General features: G+C 31.3%; 2 protein-coding genes across 51 annotated transcripts in view; one reads left to right on the top strand and one right to left on the bottom strand.

The window, feature by feature from the left end:
- Positions 1–15,990, bottom strand: part of LOC126724117 (G-type lectin S-receptor-like serine/threonine-protein kinase LECRK1) — an 85,757-nt gene that overhangs the window by 29,827 nt on the left and 39,940 nt on the right. The window lies entirely within an intron of this gene.
- Positions 8,913–15,990, top strand: part of LOC126724115 (disease resistance protein Roq1-like) — a 140,349-nt gene continuing 133,271 nt past the window's right edge. For 41 of the 50 annotated variants that reach the window (XM_050428382.1, XM_050428401.1, XM_050428388.1 and 38 more), the window contains exons 1-5: positions 8,962–10,251; positions 10,869–11,991; positions 12,155–12,433; positions 12,553–13,350; positions 13,455–14,525. In XM_050428382.1, coding sequence (XP_050284339.1) covers positions 9,797–10,251; positions 10,869–11,991; positions 12,155–12,433; positions 12,553–13,350; positions 13,455–14,252 — 3,453 coding nt within the window. In that variant the 5' untranslated portion in view covers positions 8,962–9,796 and the 3' untranslated portion in view covers positions 14,253–14,525. Of the gene's footprint in view, positions 10,252–10,868; positions 11,992–12,154; positions 12,434–12,552; positions 13,351–13,454; positions 14,526–15,990 lie in introns of all 50 variants that reach the window. The other 9 variants (XM_050428409.1, XM_050428411.1, XM_050428412.1 and 6 more) reach the window with 2 other exon arrangements.

The raw sequence follows: 15,990 nt of genomic DNA on the forward strand, positions 1-15,990 counted from the left end.
AAGAATTTTGATTTAAACTAAAATAATTCAAAAAAATTTTAGTTGAAATTTGTCCCAAAAACAATAAATTTAGTTGTATTTATAATTTGCCCCCAAAAAAATAATTTTTATTTTTTGCAAACAGGCTTTCCCTCTCTCTCAAACCCGCTGGAGCCCCTGGATTTGTCTCTCTGTCAATCAAGCTTTAACTTGATTTAAAGTTAGTGGAACAGCTGTATAAGATTGCGTGGAAGAGGGACATCTACGTGTATCACATAGTTTGATTGACCACAATGACCCCGGTATGGTTCGTTGAAAGTTGAAAGGGTTATTTTGGGCTTTACCCAGAAACTTCCATGATATTGCAATTAATGAAAAATTATTGCATCGATCTCAGCATCCAAAAATATTGTGCTAATTTCAAGTACATGTAATCTAACCATAGAGACTATTTGGTACCCACCTTTGAACAACAGTTTTCATTATTTAAAAAACAATAACTATTTTGATACATATTTTTATAACATTCAAACACAAATTTTCATAACATTGAAAATTGAACAATAATACTTAAACAATGTTACTAAGCAGGCATATTTTCAAAATTCACATCTCACCAAAAAAATAAGAGATGGGTTTAAAAAAAAAACTTATATATATATATATATTATTTTTCAGGGAAATAACTTTAATAGTAAATCCTCCCTCAAAAATAAATAAACAAGAAATTTAAGGGGGCCATGGGCCCAAGGCCCCTTAGTGTAGCTGTGGGTCCGTCGTTGCAAACAAGCTCAGCCACAAGCGCATAGTCAGCAAGAGACGATGTAGACAAGTGCATGTAAAGTTCTTAAAAACAAGATAAAGTGAAAACTGTTTGATTGCATTATGCCAAAAATGGTCAAAAGTTACAATAATGCAAGGCTGAAAAGTATTCAAGCGTGAAGGTGAAGTTGGGTCTGACCTTCATAGATTAAGGTCAATATTGGATCAAATTAAAACTACCTGGATTAATTAAAAGGTGTCACAACTTCTAGCTTAGATCAACCCATAAGTTTTTCTCTATTACACTTTAAGATAGATTAATGGATTAATCGATTAATATATAAAAATAGATTAAAAAATGTTCAAATATAAATCTAAATAGTGGCATCCAGCTGGAGGAGTCTGCTAAAGGAGAAAATACACAGTGTACTATCAAGAGACAAAGATATAAAGGAGCAATTTATTGGAAGATGACAATTGACAAGAGATAGATTAGAGCAGAAAGTGCCCCATGCACGGTTTACTATCAAGAGACAACGAAATTAAGGAGCAATTTCTTGGAAGATGATTAGAGATAGAGCCGAAAGTGTCACAAGTATGTCGATTGACCAAAGCCTATCAAGTTATTGACTCCAGATGTACCCAATCCAGAAGTTCTTGATGACTTATTTAACTATGAAAAAAATTGTGTTTTATGGAACTAACTTCGCGTGATGAAAGTAGTCAAATATCATGTTTTGGCAAAATTTATAGTACATTAACACTTATCACCTTTTTTTTTTTGTGAATCTAAATGGTGTAATAGGCAAATGGTTTAATAGCCACGATTTATTTCTTACACTAAAATAGATTAGCATTGCCCATTCTGAAAATGGTTTCTAGGCATCGAATAAAGGCTCCTTAGAAAACGTTATCTACTTTGATTTCAATGTACACCTTTGGTTTTCTTCTCTAAGGATTTTTCCTACAAATTACTGTTTACTGATTGAGCGAGTCTATATGGTAGCTGTAGGTGATAATATTTGTCCTTGCATTCCCATGAGTATTTCAAACTTGCCAGGAAACACACACACAAAAGAGGGGGTTGGGGAAGACTTGACTTAACATCGTGAGGCACGGGTCTTCGTAGTCCAGTCATTTTTCTCTACTAAAGTACTACACCGAAATTTTTGAATCATAACAACCAAGACTATCTTCCTCTCAAGAAAATGAGTATCAAAGACTAGAAATGGCTAGATTCAATGTCAGGCTGACTAGGAAATCCTGATTGGTTTTGCTTGCAATCGTGAATCACAAGGACCGAAACTTAAGCATTGATTAAGTTACACTTGTGTATTCTCTCAATTTCATACTGCATATGTTAAAACCACTAATGTCAAGCCACTAAGTTTGACTATTCAAGCCATTCCAACTTAAACAAAATGTAAAAAAAAAAAGAGTTACTCGACTGTACTAAGATCAAATACTATAAAGAGATATTCAATTTCACTAACATTGAGTATCACAATAATTTTTTTAATTAATTTGAGTACTAAAAAAATAATAAATTATTAAATATTTTCAAAATAGTGCTATTTTATCATAAATTTTGTCAAAACAAGATATTTGACTATTTTCACAGTTCCCATGATATCTTGACACCGGTTTCAGTTCCATGAAACTTGGTAGAGCCATTGACTGTATTGTTGGAATCCAACAGGCTTGCCGCTTGTCAACTTGGAAGACACAAGTGCTCACCTAAACCTCAAGAAGAATAGGATTGCATTAAAATCTAATTAAGAAGTCTGAATACATGAACATCATGCCTATCATAATAAATATGCATCCCCACTCGGCCCTGTCGTCTCCTATCATAATAAATATGCATCCCCATGTGGCCCTGTGTAGAAAACTACGATGAAATGGTAAAAGTATTTATGGGTCTTGTTAACGTGCTGCCGTGCAGCATGGTATAAAGTTACATTAAAATACTAATGTTTTTGGGTGTAGGAAAAAGCTGGATGGGAGTGTTAGGCGTGTGTTAGATTGTCAGCTTAATTTGAAGGAAAAATGACGTTATTTTGCAATCAAACAAAAATGCTCTTTAATTTTTTCCTATACCTTCATCTAACCGATTAGCTTTATCTAGAGTCTGTTTCTAATTTTTTTTTTTTTTTTTTTTTAAACTTTATCTAGAGTCACAAACTTTATTTTTTGTCTTTGCTAAAAAAAAAAAACTTTATTTTTTGTCTCCTATTATTTTTAAAACAAAAATATAATGAAAACCGTTTTTTCATAAAAAATTCTATAATATTTTTAAAGTGGCCAATTAGATATTCTAAATTCAATTATTCATGAAATTGAAAAGAAAAAAAAGAATATATGTATGTATATATATATAAAGTATATTATAAAACAAAAATGAAAAACTTTTGTTATATATGTTGGGAAAAAGTAGATATTAAAAGCAAAAAAAAAAAAAAAAAAAAAAAAAAAAAAAAAAAAAGAAGAAGAAGAAGAAGAGAGACAATTCTATTGAATTTATAAAAATAAAGGGGAGAAATTTAAAAAGGCAAGAGGCCCACCCTTGGACAAAACAAATATTCAATTCACATTCAAATTAGTATAACAAATTCAAGTAGTATGTTTTTTCCTTTTTTCTTTTATGAACATAGGCGTGCAAAACTTCTTGATACTTGACTATTCTCTCAAACAAGAGCAAGGCTAGGGGCTTAAGGGGGACAATTCCTAACCCCACACCCTTAAAAGATTTTCTCCTCTCAACCAAAAAACTAGTCATAAGCATCTCCCAAAACTAAATATAAATACTCACCATCAGCCCACAAAAAGGAGATCACATTTTTCCCTTAGACTCGAAACTTTAGCACAAAATCCCAATCAACTAACAAGAGTTTTTACCATTCCAAAGCCTAGTATAATATAATTGAAGCTAATTCTTCAAAATGCGTAACACAAGGTTCAAGGTTATATATAGGTCATAAAAGAATAGCAAGAAACTATTTCAAAATAAAATTATAAAGTATTCGTGTATTGCGTGGGATATCATCTAGTCTATATCTATATCTGTATATTACTAAAAACTGAAGCATAGCATTTATTGCTACTGAGCTCCTGCTGTGCCACCTCATCGCCACATCATTCGCCACATAATTATTGTTTTTTTTTATTCCTATTTTTTTAACAAAAAAATATAAATAGATTATTGACTTTACATATTCATCTTTGTTGGTTTTACTTTTAACACCTATATATGTTTCTTTTTTATTTCCAATTTTCCTATAATTTTTTTTTTGACATTCACTTTTTTTTTAATATTTACACTTTCTTCAACCTTTTTTCTTTCTTTACCTTTTCATCTCCTCACTACCCTATACTTTAATATCACTATTCATCTTTCCCTTCATCTTCCTTTATTTGTCTCTTCTTATTCACTTTCTCTTACTATAAACTTGTCATTCTCTCTTCCATTATTTGCATAGTTTTCTCTCACAAAAAAGCTCTTTTTCTCTCTCTCAATGTTTTGGTGGATTTTTATTTTTATTGCATCTTCGCTTTAGGTTGATAAATTTTTGTGTTTTTTAGAACTCTAATTTAGTTCGATACAATTTAGTTTTGTGTTTTAAGCTTTTTTTTTTCTTTTTGATTGTTATAAAAATATAAAGATAGTAAATAAAAAATATAATAGTATTCCATTACATAGCATAATTTGGATAATTTAGTATTTATTATTATATCTTTTAATTTTTCTTAATTTTTTCTTCTCATCTTATTTTATTCAATGTTGAAATTCAACCACATCATCCTTATCATTAAATAATTTATATTTTCTCTCTCTTTTTGTTTTAAAAAATAAAAATTTAATATTTTACTTAATACTTAAATTCAAATAAAAGAAAATTGTGCTCATCAAATTGTACTAATTTTTTTATCATTTACACTTTCTCCTTCCCTTTACCTTTTCATCTCCCCAAACATTCTACCTTGATATCACTCTTCCTCTTTCCTTTTATCTTCCTTTGTTTTGTTTCTTTTTATTATCATCTTCTTAGTATAAATTTGTCATTCACTCTTCCATTCTTTACATAATTTTCTCTCACAAAAAAGGGGTTATTTCCCACTCTTTCTCCCTCAATTTTTTGGCAGATTTTTATTTTTATTTTTCTTGCATCTTTGTTTAAGCTTGATAAAGTTTTGTATTCTTTAGAAGTCTATTTTGGTTGATGGGATTTAGTTTCGTGTTTTAAGTTTTTTATTTTTTATTTTTTATTTTTTTATCACTTTGATTGTTAAATGTTATCATATTGCATTATAAAGAATTAAAGATAGTATATAAGAATATACTATTATTATATTACATAGAATGATTTGGATAAGTTAGTGTTTATTGTTATATATTTTATTTTTACCTTTTTTCTCATATAACTTTATTCAACATTTAAATTCAACCACATCTTCCATATATATCATTAAATTATTTATATTTTCTCTCCTTTTTTATTTAAAAAAAATAAAAATATAATATTTTTCCTAAATTAAATAAATAAAATTGTCCTCATTAAGTGGAGTAATGCTAGAGAAACACTCATTCTCACATCCAATGCATCAGAGGAAAAATGAAATACAAAACAAATCAAGTTAGAAACACTAATTAAAAAAAAAAAAAAAACTAATAATGCATATTTAATGTCATAGAACCATCATCCAATTTTGGAAAACGATAGGTTGCCAATGAGAGAGAGAGAGAGAGAGAGAGAGAGAGATGGTAAAGAAAAAAACCAATACAAAGTAATTAATAAAGAGTAGATAAAGGAAAAAAAAATAGCAAATGTCAATTAGTAACCATTGATTGGAAAACAAAGAGGTTATAAAGAGAAGTAAAATGTAAAATAGAGATTATTGTGTAGAAAACATTAAAAACTTTACAGTGTAATAAAATAAACTGTTAAATTTACTAAAAAAATTAAATCAACAATCAACAATTAAATACAATCATAGTACTAAATTTAAATTTAAAACTAATCAAACTCTAACTATGGAAACTATATTAATCAGAACTAAAAAAGAGATGTTCTCTGATAGTAGTAGAAATTACATAAGAAATAAAGTCAGAAAATTTTAAAATCTCTTTTTTCACATTTCATTTAACCTTATTTATAATATATATATATATATATTGATAGTTTTTAGACCCCTTAAAAACACAATTGGATTAACCTAGGTAATTAGCCAAGTTGTTACTTAGTCAAATTTAACAAATACTAGGTTATCACAATCAAAACAATCAAATCACGCAAAGCAGCAGAAAGATAAATAACACAAAGATATGATCACTTAGGAAACCAAACCGGTAAAAATCTAGGGAGGATTTGACCTAACTATCTTCAAGGTAAACTTGAATCTACTATCTTGAAAGAATCGAAATTCATATAATAAGACTTACAAGCCCCCACGCTCGACTTCTTATTGCTATCCACCAGTAGAACTTACTGACATGACCACGTGTAAGCTCTGAATCCACGAACTCCTTCTTTCTTAGATTCACTACCAGATACAAGCACACCTGCTTGTGTTTCTTTAAACTTCAATGACAGCAACTGAATTGATCATCAAGGTGTAGATAATATCTCCTCCTTGAAAACCCTAAGTTTGTGTAAAGGAAAACTCCTCTAGATCTCACAAGAGATTTACACAAACAGCAATATAAGCAACACTAAAACGTGGTTAGGGTTTTCCTTTTATAATTAGGACAAATTAGAAAACCCTAAACGTTTTAAACAAACTAGGGCTGAGTTGGAAACCTGCAGAAAAACGCATTCTACCCGATATTCGATCGATCGAGCTAGGCCGAAATGCACAGTAATTTCTACATTAGCTCGATTCTAACTTTACACAAAAGATACAACTTTAAGCAAGTCTAAACACAACTAAACATATTATTTTGATCATGGTTTGCTAACAATACACATTAGAGTTCTAAATACATAAAAAGCTAAGTCTTTATAGCCTAACATATATATATATATATATATAATTTCCATACATTATTATTTTTGAAAATCTAATGAACAATGCTATCTCTCATTTAACGTCTTTGTTATGCAAATCATCAGTTAGTAAATATATGATAATGGTAAGAAGTATTATAAATGAGATTACTAAAAAATATATATAATTAATTAGTCACTATCATTATGAAGTAGTAATTTATAATTTTACGCATCCAAAGAAGTGGAATATATAAAGATTTTTTGAAGGTATGTGCAAAGATTCACATTATATATATGTGTGTGTGTGTGTAAAGGTAAAAAAATGTATATTTATGGTTTTTATTAACTTAAAAACTAATGAAAAACCAATAGTTAATAACTAAAATTATAGTATTAATAAAATATTTAATGAGATCATCCTAAAAAAATTATCATACGTAACACGAGGGTATGCGACTAGTATATATATAAAAGTAGAGGGTCATGCAAGAGAGCATAAGGTCCTACCACGTGGCGCTCTATTAGAGCAACTTTTGCATTTGACCTTCCACCTCATCTCTTAAAAAATGGAATTTTAACATCTTTTTTGAAATTGAAAGAATGCAGGTTATTTAATTGCTTTAGCAAAAACCATTGAACCAATTCACTTCTCTTTTCAATTGAAGTTAAATAAAGACAGCACTAATTGTCACAGAGTAAAACAAAAGAAAAAATGTATTAGACTTAGGAAGCACTAATTGCATATGCTAACCATGCGACTCTCTTTCAATGTTTTAGAGTATTAATTAAGCTCCACCATATGAGATTTATCTATATAGAAACAAAAAAAAGACTCAAATGAGAATTAAAAAAATAAAATACTTATTAGAAGCCTTTTGTCAAACACCTGGCGAATCTAGTAATTTGCTCTTATTGACATAACCCTTATGGAAAAATAAATAAAAGAAACGCTATTATAGAGCCTAAATATTATCAACCCATACATACCCTACAACTTATGCTAAATGAGTTCATAGCAAAATGATCAAATGTATGGGAAAAAGTGGAAATAAAGATAGATGCCAAGAGGTTAGAAGAGATTGTGTAAAGTTCAGGCATTCCAAAAGACAGGTTTAGGAGAGAGTAAACTAATGTAGCAAAATGTAAACTAACGTAGAGAGTTTTTCAATTTTAAGTGCCATTTAGCAAAGCCTGGTTTTTAAAGTCAAAATTTAGGGAAATTATTGAATACTTTTAAGAGTACCGTATATACGTATTTATTTTCTCTTACATGAATTGTGAGTCTCACCATAAATTTAATTTGTAATTTTTTATTATAAACTTATGGCAAAATTACACTTCTGTGCCTACCTCAGTCCCTAAAAATAGAAAATCATTTTCATTTTGGTCGTTGCCGTCAATCTACTAACTGAAAAGTCCTATGTGGCAGATAGAGTGCGTTGTTTTTTTTTTTTTTTTTTTTTGATAAGGACAGAGTGCGTTGTTGCACAATAAATGTTGATGTAGCTATTAGAATAAGAAAGATACTATATCCACAACATTTTTACAACAAATCACAAGTGATTAGTTGTTAATGGTTCAAATTTGAACTTAACACTGAAATTACTTTTTTGCCCCAATAATAACAACCAGTAACAACTTGCTATTTAAAATTTGTTGTAAATATGTTGTGAAAATATTGTGGACATATCATTTCTCATTAGGATAATATTAAAAAAAAACTTATTTAGCATTTAAAAATTGCCACATTAGCATGTAAATTAGTAAAAAAAAGAAATTAATGTATCAAAAAACCAAAACAAATAATTCAAAAACTGAAATAATTCTAGTATCTCTTAAATAATAAAAAACCGAAGAATTTTGTTTTTTTTTTTAAAACCAAAATAATTCAAAAAAAACAAAAACAAATAAATTTTAGTTGAAATTTGTCCCAAAAACGATAAATTTAGTTGTATTTGTAATTTGCTCCAAAAAAAAAATATATTTTTTTTTTCAAACAAGTTTTCTCTCTCTCAAACCCGCTGCTACAGCCCCTGGATTTGTCTCTCTGTCAATCAAGCTTTAACATGATTTAAAGTTAGTGGAACAGTTGTAAAGATTGCGTGGAAGAGGGACATCTACGTGTATCACATAGTTTGATTGACCACAATGACCCCGGTATGGTTCGTTGAAAGTTGAAAGAGTTATTTTGGGCTTTACCCAGAAACTTCCATGATATTGCAATTAATGAAAAACTTCCATGACATTGTGCTAATTTCAAAGAGAGAGACAGAGTGGAGATGACGGGCACAACTTTTGAAGAGTAAACTGCATATTAATGTTATGTAATGTGAAAATTTCTAACCCGAATCTTTCTTTTTCTTTTTCTTTTTTTTCACCAAACAGTATTAATGTCAGAGAATCTTACTCCTCCACTAAATATTGTGTTGTTTTAATTCAAAGAGAGAAAGGGAGTAAACTGACACAATTTTTGAGGAAAATAGTATAATTGTGGAAAATTTCAATCAATTTTTTGCTCCCACCAAGCACTCTGAAAAAAGGAAAGGACAAATTAATTTGGCATGGTTTACAAAATTTCTAACCCTTCATTTGATGTTTTAAGAGTATTGCAAATTTTCCAAAAACCTTCGTTAGAGCATAAAAGAGGACAAATAATTTTTTAGCATGCTGTTTTGTGACCATTTTTTTAAAAAAAATATTATGATCCATTTCTTTTTACATTGCTTTTCCCAAACTTTTTAAGTAAATATTACATTACTTTTTGACCAGCTAAAGGATTTTATTTTACATTACTTTTTGACTAGTAATGACCCCGGTATGGTTCGTTGAAGGTTCAAAGAGTTATTCTGGGCTTTACTCAGAAACTTCCAGGATATTGCAATTCATGTAAAATGCGTGTCACTTTTTGAAAGAGAGACTACTTAAAGCCTAGCCTCTTGCATCCATTCACTCACCCTCAATTCCTAATTCGTCCTTCACTTTCCTCCCTTTCTATATTAACACCGCTTTCAAAGCTTTCTTTCTCTTCCTCCTTTCAACTTTTTTCATCTTTCTGCTCGTGAATCCCAATGGCCTCATCTCACCAACCCAAGGACTTTGATGTTTTCTTGAGTTTCCGAGGTGAAGATACTCGCCATGGTTTTGTAAGCCATTTATATAAGGCTTTGGATCAACACGGTATTCGAACCTTCGTTGATGATAATCTCACTAGGGGGGAAAACATTTCTGAAGAGCTTTTCAAAGCCATTGAAAACTCAAGCGCATCAATAATTGTATTTTCTAAAAACTATGCATCCTCTAGTTGGTGTTTGGATGAACTTGCTAAGATTATTGAGTGTACCCCCAAAAAAGTGCTACCAGTTTTCTATCAAGTGGATCCATCTGAAGTTCGTAAGCAAAAAGGGGATTTTGGAAAAGCGCTGACTAAGCTTGAAAAAAGAATTAAAGATAAGACAAAGGTACAAAGGTGGAGGGAGGCTTTAACTAATGCAGCCAATATTTCTGGCTGGGACGACAAAAACAGGTATTTGTATAATACTATGTACTCCTGTTTGTTGATCTTCAAGATTTTTAATGGTTTTGTGATGTCCATTAAATTTTATTGTTAATTAAACAACAACTAGAATTAATTGTTAGCTTTTATTTTCTCTTTCAATTTTACTAAATTATGAAAGTAAAATTTTCTTGTCATATCTTTTATACAATGCTATTTTTTTTTTTTTTTTAAATTTTGAGAAGAATCATTTATACTAAGCTAGTTAGCTATAGATTAAAGATGGAAATAAAAGAACTTAATATTAGATTACTTACCATTATTAATTAGGAATTTCACCCCTCATAATATTTGGAAAAATTTTAAAGAAAAAAACTTAATTCATTTTTTCTAAGCATATAATGAGGTCCAGTAAGATTATGTTGTCATCTGAGTGGACTTTTAATGCAACTTCATCCCAAAAGCTAATTGCTACCCAAAAAAATGAATTAAATAAAAATTTTCAATCTGAGTTACATGTCGCTTACTTCACCTAACAACACTTCAACTGTGATGTAAAAAGTAAACGTTTTGCATTCAGTTTATGTTATTTATTTTTCGTAGTCCAACTCGTTACATGTGTTAATTAAATGCTCTGTGAATGACAGTCGCACTGAATCTGAACTTGTCGAACAAATTATTGAAGAGATCTTAAATTCTGAATTCATTTGGATGCCATCAAATGATGCTACAATGCAGCAGCTGGTTGGAATAAATTCTCGCATGGAGGCGGTAACAAAACTTTTAGATATTAAATCAAATGATGTTCGCATGGTAGGGATCACTGGCCTTGGTGGAATAGGCAAAACTACAATTGCAAAAGCTATTTATGATAGGTTTTCAAATCATTTCAAAGCAAAAAGTTTTGTGGAGGATGTTAGAGAGCGGTCAAAGACAGAGCAAGACAAAATCCATTTACAAGAGGCACTTCTTAAAGGTATCTCAGAGGGTAAGAATTGGAGGGTGAGTACTATAAAGGAAGGAACTGCGATGATAAATAGAATTCTTTGCCTAAAAAGGGTTCTTATCATTCTTGATGACGTGGATAATGCCGACCAGATAGAAACATTGCTCGGACGATGTGAAGGCTTTGCTTCTCGAAGTAGGATCATTCTGACAACAAGAAATAAAAGATTGCTAGCTAAACGAAATGGTCTTTCAACCTATGACTATGGGGTTAAGGAATTACATAAAGATGAAGCTATTAAACTCTTTCGTAAGCATGCCTTCCCAAGTAATGAAGTCCCTGAAGATTATTTGGAACTTGAGAAACAAGCTCTAAGTTATGCCAAAGGCCATCCTCTAGCTCTAAAAGTAATGGGTCGTGATTTGTGTGAGAAACCTACAGATTATTGGGAAGATGCGTTAGATTATTATAAAAAAAATCCTCTTGAAGATATTCAAAATGTACTAAAAAGAAGTTATGGAGGATTAACCGAGAATGAAAAGAATATTTTCCTTGATATTGCATGTTTCTTCAAGGGATTTGACATGAGATATAATATTATTAAGGTTGCACTGAAAGCTTGTGGTTTATACCCAATATATGGTATTCAAAATCTTATTGATAAGTGTCTCTTGACTATTGATCGATATAATTATTTGTCGATGCACGACTTATTACAACAAATGGGTATGGACATTGTTCGACAAGAAGCACCACAAAAGCCTGGGGAACGTAGCAGACTATGGTGTTATGAGGAAACTCGTGATGTATTAACTGAAGATATGGTATGTATGTTATTTTGATACACTTCCACCCTTTACTTCACATGAGAGATGTATTACACTTTTTTCCCTTTTTATTTATTTATTTATTCTGAATATTATTTTTGTTTAAAGTTTATTAACTATTATATGTTTTGGTGACTCACTTACCCTTTTGTTCAACTAGGGTTCAGATAAAACTCGAAGCATGATATTGTGGCCGCCTAAATCAGAACAAGTAGAGGTGCAAGTAATGGCACAAATTTGTAAGATGAAAAATCTTAGATTGCTTTTGATTCGTAATGTACGTTGTTGCAATGGACCCCCTGAATGTCTTCCCAATGGATTAATCTTGCTTGATTGGCGTGATTATCCATTTTCTTCATGGCCACCAAATTTTTTTCCTAAAAAACTGGTTGTGCTCAACATGCCTTTTATCGTATTAAAGGAACCAGTACCCAAGCAGGTATGATCATTAGCATTTATAAATTATTATTTTTTTTTAAAGTTTTTAATTTTTAATTTATTCATATGTACTTCTTTAAAGGTTAAAACATGTTCTAACTTTCAAATTTTTTTCTACAGAATTTTGAATCCGTGACATATATGGACTTTAGTGGGTGCGACCTGATAACGAAAATACCTGACTTATCAATGACCCCAAATCTAATGACATTGATACTTTCTAACTGTAAAAATTTAATTGAGATTGATGACTCTGTGGGGCGTCTTGATAAGCTTGAAATGTGGGTCCTTACTGGTTGCCACGAACTTGAAACTCTTCCGGATCTCACGTTGAAATCTCTTAAATCTTTTGATCTGGAAGTGTTCCGGAGCATTAAAAAGTTTCCAAATATCTTGCACGAAATGAATTACCTCCATCGTTTACGTCTTCCAGAAAGCTGTACTGAATTGCCTCCGTCATTTGGGAATTTGATTGGGCTTAAGATCTTAGTTGTAGGAAACACTAATTCAGTAGAGGTGCATCTTCCGGGTAGCATCTATAATTTACAACATATAGAGGAGCTTGAACTTTATGGCAATGTCATATTTCCAAAGAATGTGGAGATTGATAGACAGCAAATGTCCAATTCTCCCAAATGTGTTTTTCCAAGGTTGAAAAAACTAGATTTTGAGGATAATAAAATTTACCCAGAAATAGAATTTATTTTGAATTATTGTTGTCCCCACACACTGGAAGAGTTAGGCATCTACTACAGCAATGTTGTCACCCTCCCAGAAAGCATGAGCAGATTTGAGAGATTACATACGCTTATTATTTTTCGTTGCGATGAGTTTCGGGAAATCCGGAGGCTTCCACATGGTGTAAGACGTGTAGAAGTACTCGGTTGGTACTCGCTGGATTTACAATCATTCTTTCAGGTATATCTCTCTCTTGAAGATATTAAGAAACTATTTGTGTTACCTTCACAAATACTACATGATTTGCTAAGATGTAACATATTGAATTTGCTAATTGCATGCAGCTGGTTCCAGAAATCATAGGGCTTCCACCAAATCTACCACCATGTTTAGGTGTAACAAGCCACATGTTTTCACAACAGCTGCTTCCACGCTCACTTTCATTGCCCGTAACTTCGGAAGAGCACCTTTGTGAACATAGTTTTGAGGTTGATGGAGATGATAATGATATTCCAAATTGGTTCAACCATCAAAGGGATGGAAATTTAATATCATTCTTGATTGGTCCCGAATTTCCAACAATTGCTCTCTGCATTGCTTTTGGAATAGAAGGTGGTTTTGATTATCAAGTCTTTGTTTCCATCAATGGTAGTGAACGAACGTTTGAAAGAAAACTCATTTTTAATCCGATAGAAGGGAGCTCTAGGCACCTGGGTTTTTGCTGTAGACCTCAGAGCTCATTGCAGGAACTATTTCGGGACTTGCAACTAACTGATCGGAATCATGTTGAGATCCTCTGTGAAACTCACTATCTTGTTGAAAGGATAGGAGTCCATGTAGAATGCAATTGCCCTCCTCCTCAAAATCCCAGAATCTTTGAAGACATTAATAGGCACCATTCTTTGCAATCAGGTTCAGGACTTCCAATGGATACAGAAAATGGATCAGACTTAGGTTTGGCATTTGACTCATCAAATGTTGATGGGTCTGATTTGGGCTCATCTTCAGTGGCCCATCCTGTAACGCCCCAAGTAAAAAGAAAGAGTGAAAAAAGAAAAAGGAAAGTAAGGCCACGTTTTGGAACGTTGTTTAAACAACAATTTCCTTTGTTTAAAAAAAGAAAAAGAAACGTGATGGTCTGATTTGTTTAAACAACTCAACTCAACTCAACTTCAAACTCAGATCAGATCAGATCAGATCGAATCCAAATCCAATGGCTATCGCTTTCTCAGATCTCCACACCGAATCAGGCCTCAAATCTCTCGACGAGTTTCTTTCCGGAAAATCCTACGATTCCGGAGACAATCTCACCAAGGATGACATCAAGGTATTCTACGCCGTTTGGTGAAACCCGGTGACTCTTTCCCCAATGTTTGCAAGTGGTACGACGCCGTTTCTTCCCAACTCGCTGCAAGGTTTGCTTTCTCACTCTCTCTCTCTCCCTCTCTTTAATTTATTTAACCTGGTTAAGTTTATTGTCACTCTTAGTAAGGCTTGCTGTTATTAGTTTGTTATTAAAAGTTTATTTGTTTATTTGTTGATATTTGACAAAATTACAGTTTTAAACTCGTAAATGAGGTTTGGCGTATTCTATTTTATGTTTTTGATAGGAAATCTTTCTTTAAAAAAAAAAAAAAATAATACTGTAATAATAAGAAGAATTCTGCATTGTTTTCTGCAAGTGTTTATGTGTTACTGTTCATGAGTCATGCTTCATATTATCTGGATCTAAAGAACTAGTCACAAATTCACAATAAAATGCTAATGCTATATGATTCCAATACGTAAGGTCCATGAGGGATCCTATAAAGGATAGTGGAATAAAGCATCAATACTAATTTGATTGAACATAACATTTTATACCTATTTAGTTGAATAAAATGCTAATTCATTCTTGACACAATAATTTGATATGTATGGCACCATTTTCCTTTTCCTTATCTTGTTTGTGTCATTGAAACTTGGAATAAAATGTGAAAAAAGGTGGCGAAGGATCCGGGCGGGAGAGAGATAAATGCGTTAGCACAACACATACAGAACCTGCTGACACCATCAACACCATTATTCTTCAATACCCTCTATGATCCAAATGTTGCAGTCTAAGAACTTAAAATTTTTTTAGCGTGCAAATTCTTCATTTTATAGGCATTTACATGATCTTTTCACTCTCTACCATCAATGTAAAAGTCTTTATTTGTCTTTGTAGGCTGAGGACTTGGTATAAGTTTTTTTAAGGTCTATTGGACAATTTAATTGACTTGATCCATTCAAAGAAGATAACAAAAGAAAATAGAAAGAACATTTTTGCAGTTGGTGATTCTTTTTCTTCTTTCCATTCAATATTTATAATTTTACTTGTTGATTTGATTTTTGAGAAATTCAAAACTTCTCAATTTAGCACATGCATCCGGAATCTGAATTACATATCAGAAGATATTTATTGTTTATCTAAGTATTATTCGTTTGATTCTAAATCATAATATTCATTTGAGGGGCATCAAATTATATTAGGTTCTCTATCTCATACACACCAGTTTATGTATCAACCATGAACCATCCTATTTTATTACACTAAAAAAGACAGATTCTTGATGAGAAATAGTATATTTGGAAGCCCAATTATAACAAAGAACAAAGAAGCAAATGTACCCCATTTTTATTTACTTATTTTTTAATATTATTACTCATTTTTTCCAGCATAAAGAAAAGCAACATTTTCAAAAGATCAAGCAGGGCAAAAAAATATAAAATACATTGAAAACTTGGAGTGCAATATAAAAGTCTGGAAGTCATCCAAGAAAATGTGCTTCTCTACAAAGGATGACGTTTACTGATAGTATTGAACATATCTAAAAACAGGAAACATCAATCACATAATCT

This window comes from Quercus robur, chromosome 4 (genome assembly GCF_932294415.1).
Source record: "Quercus robur chromosome 4, dhQueRobu3.1, whole genome shotgun sequence".
Lineage (NCBI taxonomy): Eukaryota > Viridiplantae > Streptophyta > Magnoliopsida > Fagales > Fagaceae > Quercus > Quercus robur.